At 37.0% G+C, this 11,102-nt stretch overlaps 3 protein-coding genes across 3 annotated transcripts; 1 reads left to right on the top strand and 2 right to left on the bottom strand.

The window, feature by feature from the left end:
- Positions 1-315: 315 nt before the first annotated feature.
- LOC113304686 (probable aminotransferase ACS12) lies at positions 316-3,656 on the bottom strand. The gene is made up of 4 exons (XM_026553827.1): positions 2,983-3,656; positions 2,738-2,869; positions 1,421-1,581; positions 316-1,196 (listed from the first exon to the last, which is right to left on the bottom strand). The coding sequence occupies exons 1-4, from the start codon at positions 3,487-3,489 to the stop codon at positions 341-343; spliced, it is 1,656 nt and encodes a 551-aa protein (XP_026409612.1). The 5' UTR covers positions 3,490-3,656; the 3' UTR covers positions 316-340.
- A 2,858-nt stretch (positions 3,657-6,514) lies between these two features.
- On the top strand, positions 6,515-8,041 carry LOC113301898 (heavy metal-associated isoprenylated plant protein 4-like). The gene is made up of 3 exons (XM_026550737.1): positions 6,515-7,003; positions 7,097-7,330; positions 7,460-8,041. The coding sequence occupies exons 1-3, from the start codon at positions 6,886-6,888 to the stop codon at positions 7,783-7,785; spliced, it is 678 nt and encodes a 225-aa protein (XP_026406522.1). The 5' UTR covers positions 6,515-6,885; the 3' UTR covers positions 7,786-8,041.
- Positions 8,042-8,191: 150 nt separating this feature from the next.
- On the bottom strand, positions 8,192-10,119 carry LOC113301900. The gene is made up of 3 exons (XM_026550738.1): positions 9,950-10,119; positions 9,024-9,200; positions 8,192-8,317 (listed from the first exon to the last, which is right to left on the bottom strand). Exons 1-3 carry the CDS (start codon positions 10,079-10,081, stop codon positions 8,231-8,233), a joined length of 396 nt encoding a protein of 131 aa, XP_026406523.1. The 5' UTR covers positions 10,082-10,119; the 3' UTR covers positions 8,192-8,230.
- Positions 10,120-11,102: the final 983 nt, after the last annotated feature.

The raw sequence follows: 11,102 nt of genomic DNA, 5'->3' as shown, positions 1-11,102 counted from the left end.
CAAGCAACAATGGTGCCAAATTTCTTATTGCCCTCTATATCTTTTGAATATAAGTTTGTTTCTGTTATAGAGGATCCAATTCTGTTGGGGGATTCTCATATCTCAGGTCATGCCCCTGAAATAAGGACAACCAACATAGTAGATTACCTCATATAATGTCTCTGTCTCTGTCTTTTTTCTTGTTTTGGTTTTTAATACGACGTCCAACTTTCGAAAATTAATAAAATATTGGCCGGTTAGCTTCAAAAGCTTCCATTTCAAGAACTCCTGTAACTCTTGAATTAAATTTTGCTTTCCCCTACTATAACCTGTGCATGAAGTGAATATAAACCAATTGCAATTAACTGCGGGATTTACAAATTTCGGAAACTCTCCGAATTCGTTCCATAACTACAGGAATATCCTTTTCTGTCAAAGTAGTAAAACAACACCTAAACCATCCAGGTTCTATACAATGACAGGAAGAACCTGGAGTTACATTAATCTTACCTACATTCAACAATTTTTCCCACAGCTCGAGCTCTCCTTTCTCGTTGTAAGAGCGGATTAATCCACTCATATCTGCCCAACAGTAAAAACCACCACTGCCCTTTGCGCACTCAATTCCCATTTCCTTTAACCCACCAACGAACTCTAAATACATTTTCCTAAGTCTTACTTTATTGGTTCCAATAAACTGCCGAATGAACTTGGTATCCGAGAGCATTGGAATCAGAAGGCGCTGTGTAGGAACTGAGATTGAAGAGAATCTAGCCAACTTCTTTGCAGCAGCAAGAACGTTCTGATTGTAGGAATAGATAACCCCGACTCTGAATCCAGGAAGAGATAGATCTTTAGATAGCCCATATACTACATGAACCCTGCTCTTATCAAAATCTACTGAATCAAGAACCTCAACCATGCTCACAAACTCTTCATCTCCATGGGTCGACCCAGCAAATATTTCATCACAGATAATGTGGATGTTCTTCTCTCTACCAAAATCTACCAAGTCGAACAGCATTTCCCGACTCAATAGATTGCCAACTGGATTTGCTGGATTTGCGAAGAGAACTCCACGAACCTTTAGCCCCCGTTTCTTGGCCTGGTTGTATGCCCGATCTAGAGCACTAATACTTAAACTGAAGTTGTCGGTGCTACGACAAGGAACAGGAATTAGCTCCACTCCAGTTCGATATTTTATATCCCTGTCAAACCTGCAAAAATGTCTTCATGCTTCAGTTACATGGCAGAAATTTAGTGCACATTAAAGATTTTTTTCGTACAGGAGTTCAAAGCTAAATATGAAGTGAAGCATTGTGTTTCAATTAAAGTCTAAATTAAGTTACATTTGCCATGCCATGGAAAGTGGTATACAGTATGCTACTCTTTCCAAGTAAATCCAAAATCAAGAAACTGAAAAAGAAGATATGAAATTTACCCCGGGTAATACGGTGAAGGCACAAGGAATGCATTTCCAGTATCAGCCAGGCAGAAACTAAGAATCTCAACTGCAGGGGTCGCACCCGCAGTTAATACCATGTGGGACGGACTAAATGAAACTGAACTATCCATGACTTCAGACATAAATCCTGCCACAGCCTGCAGCATTGGTATGATTGGTGCAGATGTTAATAACAGCAGATGAGAGGACATGTACTTTCTTGAGCAAGAAATAATGTATGCCACAGTATCCAGATAAAAACCAAACATCCTTTTGCCACAAGGATACACACAAACTCAGGTGTTAAATGATTAGACAAACAGTACCTAAAGAAAAGTGTATTCATGTGACTTTGTCCAAACACGGCAGAAGGCTATTAGGTATTCTCATAGTTAAGCCACGAGTCATAACAATCACTGCCACGAAAAACAAACTAGCAATTACATTCCTTGTTTACCCAAGGAACGTAATTATGCTTGAAAGATAAAACTGAAACATACTAAAAAATTTCGTCATAAATCACATGATATATTCATAAGATCAAGAATGGAGATACAACTTGCAGCGTGAACAGGAACACGTGTCATGAAAAGGGAACACTCTCTGGGACCATACAGTGTACATCTTAAGATCAGACAGAATGGTAAAAGAAAATTAAATAAATCAAGGCTGACTGGGGCAAGTCCTCAGCAATTTGTTAGTGAACAAAATCCTCAGATTGTACAGTTCAATATTGAATTTCAATTAGTTTCCTTTTAATGAGGTTAATAGTAAGTGTTAATAAGCCACGGAAATATGATTGCTTTGAAGAAAGTTCTGTATACTATTCACGCCATTATCTCCTCAAGGTTCAAAAGTTCTCAACTTCCTACATAATGAATCAACCTTCACCAAAGAAACTGCAATTCTGTAGGAGAAGACTTTCTTCCAATACAAGCTCTAAGAAGTACGTTTGTATACAGAAAAGAAATGCTCATCTAAATTTGTGTATACAACGCAAGCACAAATCAAACCCACCAGAAGCTTAGACTAAGGACGACCACACCATCATTCATAGATTGAGCATACGAAAACCAATCATTCACCAGATCAGGGACCACCAATATTCATCAATTCGGCTGAGGTTTATTTTTACAAGTACTATTTCAGCTAACTAACACAATCACCATCAGTAAAGTTCATTTATTATCGCGTCATGATTATTACTTTTATCGGCCCTACTATTACAATTTATGCACCGAGCAAATTCAAATTATCACCAACCATAACCAAATCAAGAAAGAAATCAAAACATAAAAAAGAAACCGACATTACCACTTTCAACTCTGTCAATCCATCAAAAGGCTGATATGTAGCAATCCCACTGATACTCAATTCCTCATTTCCACCCATTACCAACTCCTTGGCATTCTCAGTAAGCCAATCTTTAACCAAATCCAATGACAACTACACAAACAAAACAAACCCATTATTCAAGAATCCTCACTAAACACAATTCCATCAATACAAATATAATTTCAATTAAACATAAAATTAACATAGAATTAAGCAAAACTAACCTTATTTTCAGCTAACCCAAGTTGAATAAAGCCATTAGGATTGAAAACCGCATCATAAGGATCTTCTTTAGATTTACTCAGTCCAATATAATAAGCAGAATCATTAGATTTCACAATTGAATTAGCCCTAGAAGATATATGAACAGAACCACCACTTCTAGGAGACATCAAATGTGTACGAGATAATGAACGATTCAATCCACCACCAACTTCAGATAGTTGTCCCGAGGACGGTGACGGTGATAACGTATTAGGCGGTGAAGAATTATTATTATTATCATCAGGTTGAGATGATGATGAAGAACGGTTTCTTTTGAGATAAAGCTGCAAGAAGTAGAATAGAGCACAAGGGATAATTGAACCTAAGACTAAACCTCCTCTACCTTGTACAACACCTTGTAATGGTACTATGATTCTCATATCTGTTGTTACTCTTCCGCCACCACCACCTCCACCACCACCAATGTTTTGTTCTTCTTTTGAAAGCTTGGAATGGGTTTGGGTCATAATTATTGGTGGGATTTGCTCATGGGTGGTGCCGGAATCTGATGATAGCTTTGGGTTTTCCGTCCGGCGAAAGCCGGCGGAGTTCGCGAGTAGCAGAGAGAGACAGAGGAGGAGGATGAGAGGAGAGTGGAGAAGTGTTGTTTGTTTTGTTTTGAGAAGAAGATGGATCTTCTTCTTGTTGTTGTTGTTGGGAGATTTCTCATGTGCTTTGACTAAATTACCATCGATTTAAATATTAATTTCCCCAAATGGCCTTGTACTTTTTTTTTTGAATTATAAAATTGTTTGCCGTACGTTAAGACAAACAGTTGTCACTGATGAAACCAAAGAGCAAGTGAAATTGTTGCAAGGAAGTATCAACTTAGGACAAATCCAAGCTGTAATAGTATATTGCAAACACTAACTAAAGGGTCATCTAGCATGTTGTTTGTTTGGATCTGACTCAGAATTTAATTCGGTATTAGATTGTTAGTTTTAGAATTTTCTGATGTCTGACTCGAAATCTGATGCAGATTATTTATCCGATTCAAAGGATGAGTCATAAACAATTTGTTTCGAAGTATTTTACACCTGATTTGCTGGGCATATATCTGAAAGAATTCGATAAAATTTTAGCTCCATAGTTTAGAAATTTTTAGTCAGATTTCGATTAATAACACTCAGACGAATAACACTCAAATGAATCAGATTTTACTTGCATTGGATTACAGAATATAATTCCGGCAGGTGTGTATAATTCATGTTGAAAGAGTGTGAACAAGACACTTTTCTTGATTTACCTAATATGGTGCCATGATAGTGGTTGTGGCTCCCTTGATTAGTGGTCTAAAAGAGGGCTATTAATGTGCATACATGTGAGGAATGGGTATTTTAACACCCCAATATTTATGGGTGCATCTGAAAATACTGTGTCAATTCAAATGGGATGGGCCGGTTCTAAACTTCAGATGGGAGGAGAGTAGAATACACGACTATACTGGGAAAAATACCTATTTTTACGTTATGCTCCCATTGATGACCGTACGTCTATCACGGGATGTGAATTGGACGGTGTTGATGCGAGTTACCCTACTTGGACTCGCTTTCTTGGTACAATTCACAATTATTAATACATATATACTTCCCGCCTTTTCTTACAATTCTTTTTGGTGATTTGGTCCCAAAAATGGTACCCTGGTTAGACTTTAGACTATCACAGTGGTTTTTTTTTTTTTTTTTTTTTTTTTTTTTTTTTTTTTTTTTTTTTTTTTTTTGAGTATACGTTTAATTAATCAAAATGGGTTTTCATATCCACATTTTAGCTTATATGGCATTTCCAAATGCCAGAAATAGCCGGACCAGATTGAGATAAGACATCAAGCTCATCTGAGCAAATCATCAACCAAAAGTACATGAACAAACTAACGTGCATTACTTGGGGAAAAGGGTCCAAAAAGGTATAGACTGGATTCTGCATAATCTAGTCTTCAACGTTAGTTGCAAGGCTGCTAATGCTAATGGGGTACCAAATTGCTGGGGGTGTACCAACCCAAAGGGCAATTGCTATTTTTCCGTGTATGTAATATGGTACAACCCCACGTAATTTGGTACCCTCATTTCATTCTTCCTCAAATTTTTGCAACCTATAAACAAAATTCATGTCGCATGTTAATGCATCTAGCTGCAACAAATATTACCTCCGTTTTTTAGAAACGGATGGAGTATTATTTTTGGCCACCACATTTGCAACTTCTTATTTACCCGAACCGAAATAAAAAAAAAAAACCATTTTAAATTACATTTTGGATCCTAGTCCCATTTACAATCGAACCCATAATTTTACGTCGACAAAGGTGTTATCTTATTAAACAATAAAAGAAAATCCTATAATCATATGGAATTTGGTAATTCCCGTGACAATTTGATAACTCTTGCTGGAGTTTTGATAATTCCATAATTATCAACCGAATATAATATTCCACCACAATGGCTAATCCGTGAATTCTCACAAATTGGAAATACTCAAAATAAGTTTGTACCCTCTCCCTCCTCCTGTTAAGCTTTGAGAGATCCTTGATGTCATCATACTTTTTGTTCTTTTGTAGTGATTGAGTCCTCCGCCTGAAAGCTTAATTTCCCCACTCCTAGGCCATTGTTTTGGTTGTGTCTGCTATATTGTCATTCTTGTTCTTGAATTTTGGTTCCTCACTCTCTCACTAAATTCACTGTCTCTCACTTTTTCCAGCACCCCATGCCAAATCCTGCTTTTGTCCTACTTTCTGTTCACCACAAACTTCATTTCAGAAATCTTCTAATATCATGTTAGTTAGGAGACCCACATTAGCAATCCAGTCATGGAACCCTAAAACCACACACAGCCTCACATCCTTGAAACCATGGCTAAAGATTATTGAAAAATCTAACACTACAGCTAAAGGTTTTTAATATTTTTAAGGTTATGAAGCCAAGTCCAAGCTCATCCCCCAATCTAAAACTTCGACAATGTACACCCCACCATATAAAGGAGTTGGATAGATAGAGTTACAGAGTGGAGAGGATGTTGATGCTTGTGGTACTGAAAATTTTTGGGTTTTGTTTTTGCTTGCTTGTGCTCTTAGGACGCCAAGTTGTATTGTATATATGAAAACAATGTAAAACTAAGAAAGAGTAAGGCAAAGCTTTACTTGTCTTCTTGTAATTTTAATCAACAGTATAATACAAACTAAGTTCCTTTCTATCTCTTTCTGATCTCGTGCCATTGCGTGTTATGACATTATTGCATCCAACTTGAGTCGTGATACTCTACGTATGTATGTTCGTAAGTACGTGTACATCCTAATCGCTCTTGAACGGATAATTTGTATAGTCTCCTACACCGTTTGACATGATATAAAAAATGCAACATACATACATACGCTCGAGGCCCTCAAGGGTGAAACAAGTGCCGGTTGTTTGCATATAACATGGGCCTAAATAAGCACTGAACAAAGAAAATACAAAACAAAAGGAAAAAAAAGTCCTTAATGGATATGCAGCTCAAGTGAGATTTAAGTCAAATGAAGAAAAACTTGCTTCCTTATGCAAGAAAACATCAGTATCATATTCAAGAGCTGGTACTAATAGTAGGAAAAGGTTGGAGTTTTTCTTATCTTGTTTGATTAAGTGAACAAAGAAATGGTCTAAGTTTTGGTTAAAAGAAAACTATACCGAGCCACATGCATATACAAGATGGATGGTAGTGTTCAATATTCCAAGCTAATGCATCAAACTTTAACTACTTTCATCCAACCTCACCAACTTAAAAGTAAACTATGTCCAAAAACAGAAGAAATAGTGCTAAATTTAGCTATACATTCCATTTTGATAGATTTCTTGTAGTCTCCTTCCGTCGATCTTTCAAGTGTTACCAAGGTTAAAATGGTTCAGCCTAATGGGGTTGCAGAAGGAGTTGGAGTGGTCACTGTTTTGTACAAGGTCAATCTTCATTGCGTACAATGTGCAAGGGAAATCCAGAAGCGTCTCCAAAGAACCCAAGGTGATATTTCTTGATTCTTCTCTAAAAATAATAAGAGGCTTAAAATAGAGTACTAAAACATGATGCTTATTTATACTACACATGAGCATGCAGGAGTTCAGATAGTTGATGTCGATATCGAAAGCAGTGAAATCAAGGTGATGGGTCAAATAAATCCAAAACTACTTCATGAGGAGGTTCTTAGAATAAGCAAGAAAAAGGTTGAAATGGTAGTTCTTCAACCCAAAGTAGGGGAGACGAAAGTTTCAACAACCACAACACTGAAGGTTCATTTGCATTGTTCTAAATGTGAAAATGATCTAAAGGCGAGGTTATTAAAACTCAAAGGTAAAAATCCACACACTCGATAACTCATGCACGAATCATTTGAGAAAGCAAGAGAAATTTGAGCTTGACCATGACTTTTATTTTGGAAATGTATAATGTTTTCTCTTTTTTATGATGCAACAAGTGTAGATGTTTACGGCGTTAGATCGGACTTGCAAGCGCAAGCTTTAACTGTTCAAGGAACAATGGAGTCGCATAAATTGGTGGAATATATACAAAAGAAAGTTCGCAAGCATGCACAGATCCTGACCCTTAAGGTGGTGGAAGAGAAGAAGGAAAAAGAGGTGAAGATCGTTGAAACAAAAAAGACTTCAGAGGAAGTGGAAGCAAAGAAGATAGAAATAAAAGTAAATAAAGAAACGGCGAGTGCTAGTGTTCCTTATGTAATCCACTATGTTAATTATGCACCTCAATGGTTTAGTGATGAAAATCCAAACGCATGTTATGTAATGTAGATCTGAATTAAGCTTGAGTTCAGTTTGGATCCTGAATTGTGCAATGATGGCCGAGTATCGTCTCGTTGAATAGAAGATACCCTGCTTCATGGATATCCAAAACTCGGAGAGATGGATTCGGATGCCTTGTTTAGACATAAAGAATCAAAGATGGCTGGTCTGGTTAGCTGAAAGTCAACATGTCCCATTCCATTTTCTTGTTGATATGAAATTAAGGGTTAGAAACAATTCAGTTCATGTCCTATAAGCGATCTTAACCATACAGGGAAAACTGTTCACAATGATTGATCTACTCTACTTGCTCTAGCTCTTTTAGCAAGAGAGTTTGCTGCTTCATTCTATGCACAAGGAAACTGAGAAATAAATTCCCATAATCTCTAATACTGTCATTGTTTGTACACCTAACATTTGTTATACTGCCGCTACTCCTTCCAGGTGAAGCTTTCTACTGCACATTGATAGCTTCCCAGGTTCCGCCTGTTCCCAGTCTAACATGATCCCTGCACTTCATATTGATCTCTTGCAGTCCCCTCTATCAGAAATTTAAGTCAGTCAATGCCCATAGATTTATCATCCTTCAAAAATGATGCATCAAAATTTGCTTTACTAAAACCACTTTCTGGCAACTTCCAAGTAGTAACACTCCTAGTCTGTCTAGGATGCAGTACTCCATGCTGTTGCCTGACTACATTAGCCTCCTATTCAGAAATGGCATTTAAACTTCCTGGCTAAATTCCCCACCTAGACTGTTGCATTATCAAACACTCCGGCGCATCTCAATTTCCAAATTTGCCAAAGAGCGAAGACAACAGAAATGATAAACTTATGATGACAACAGAAATGACAAACTTGTTCCAGTAAACCAAGTAGCAATCCATTCATGCATATTCATGTTTCCTACCCTAGCTGCAACATTCGATCCATATACCTCTGGAGATCAGACAATCAATAAAAAGGTGGGTGACAGTTTCTACATCATTCAGACAAAAAGGACATCAGCTATCAATAGTTGGTACAAATCTACAGGAAGGCGATCATGCACACACTTCCACAGGAAGTAAGTGTTTGATCTTATCATGGAGGTATAGGCTGTCTTAACACTGAACAGACCATTATAAGATGGGGCCCATCTAAGCACATCAGCCCCATCCAATGGAAGTCTTATATGGAACAGATACCTCTAATCGTATTACTAGCAAATAAAATTGGGTCAGCCTAAAGTCTAATGTTCATTTTACCTGCGCTTGGAGGAAGTCAACGCCATAATTCTGAAATTCATGGACGATGTCAATGTGCTCATGAAACAAGAAACAAATAGCTTGATAAAAGTCAAGTAGACTAATCTCCCCACCCATTTGCTTTCTGTGGATATCCGTAAACGTTTGAAATACTGCTTCCTCAGGCTCAAACCGCTCCTGTTAAAATATAAAAGACGCATAAGTATATAGATGATACAGAACCAGGACAGTCAGATAATGAACGATGATGTAGCCCTTTCTAATGGTCGAGTAGAGCATAAAGTAGAAACCAGCACCACTGTTACCAATGGAAGGAAATTTTAGTTAAGAAAGAAGCAGCTTAACTCCTAGCAGGCTAGCACTAATCGTTACCACACATCATGAAAACGTCAAGATCAAAGGCATAAAGTTCATTCATAATGTGTCTATTAGGGAGAGCATGATCAAATACGCAATATGGTGTTGCATAGAAGAAGAGATCAGTAAAGCGCATCAGTATGAATATGAAACTAGACACATATAACCAAATTGAGGATGCACAAATTACTGCAAGACAGTAAAACTAAGATCGACCTTAATTTTTTTCAAAGAACCACGTGATAACAATTATCTTGTACAAAAATACAGTGGAGAATAAATAAGATATAGCAAAAAGAAGCGCACAAGATTTAGCCTGCAGATGAATTAAGGATCTATACTACTAACAGTCAACGCTCATGTTGGTAACCATAAAAGTTCAAGTAATGAATTACCATCACAGATTTCATTCTCAACTCTCAACTAAACGTGGCTAAAAGATTACCCTCACCAAATTGAATGCTGACGATACAAGCAACATGAGATTGGAAAAAAAGAAGTCAAGGAAACCTAGAATTCTCATGAATTTCAGTTACTCATCATAAAATTCAGCAAGTCTAGCAATATACCTTTACAAGTTCTAGATAATGATCTAGAGGCTTGAAGACGGGTGGGAGATATAGTGGTAATGGATCAATAACCTCTGTCATGCTTTTGAATTTGTACAACACTACACCACAATCGCGAAGAACATGAATCATCTGCAAACATCATAAAAGAATCAGACTAACCATATAAGAAAATCTTACAACTCTGAGAAACAGGATATGTCCAGGCCAAATTGGACAAAACGGCACGAGCTTGGCAGCAGCCTTGGAGATATCATCCGTGGTTGTTATCGCGAATTACATCAAATACTAGCAGTTCAAGACATAGTTCACTGTCTCTAGCAAGTAATTCCGGTAATATCTCACTAAGCAAAGGTTCAAGACCTCATGGACACCTCTGCCTAAAATGGTATTTCCTGCGCTTTTTATGTGATTTTCGTTTTGATGGTTTTGGTATTACTGGAACTTAGGACCTAAAGGTCACTAAGGGTTCACTAGTTCATGCTTTTTCACTTTGGTGAAAGATACCTATAGTCTCACCATGTGAGAACTAAAGATGAAAGCTCTCAATACTATTATGATTCGTGCAATCCATAGTATGACCATGGGGTCAACACCTTTTGTGTGAGGGAGAGGACGTAGAAATGACTAGTATGATTTCAACACTTGGACGATCAGTCTGTTTGGATCGTGAGATTGGGATGTTGATTTACCAAGATTTATCTGTGTTTTCATGTGTTATTGAGTTTTCATTCATGTGGGGATTGTTGGAAAACGATTAATAAAAAATAATTTTTTAAAAGTTTTAATAAAAATTATAATTTATTGTTTTCTTTTGTGAATGAAACTTATTAGTCCCACATTGTGGAGTTTCTAATTTTTAGTAGTTTTAAGAAACAATATAAACCTTTTAGTCCCACATCGGGGAGTTTTTCTTCTTAAGTTGTTTTTGTCAATTATATAAACAAATTCATTACTTTTGTAAAATCTATGGGAAAGTGGTTGTTCTATATTTAGAGGGACCCCTAAGGAAAAAAAAACATTTTATATTGTTTTCTCAAGTGTTCGAGATTTTCTTTTATGGTTTTTTCTATGCTAGTAGTAGGTGTAGTAGGGTGTTTTATCCTGGAGATATCCGTCATGTGAGGGGTATAGCATCACTCTTGAGTGTAGT

This window comes from Papaver somniferum, chromosome 8, assembly GCF_003573695.1.
Source record: "Papaver somniferum cultivar HN1 chromosome 8, ASM357369v1, whole genome shotgun sequence".
Lineage (NCBI taxonomy): Eukaryota > Viridiplantae > Streptophyta > Magnoliopsida > Ranunculales > Papaveraceae > Papaver > Papaver somniferum.
Note: the sequence above shows the minus strand (reverse complement) of the source record. Positions and strands in the feature narration are given on the sequence as shown.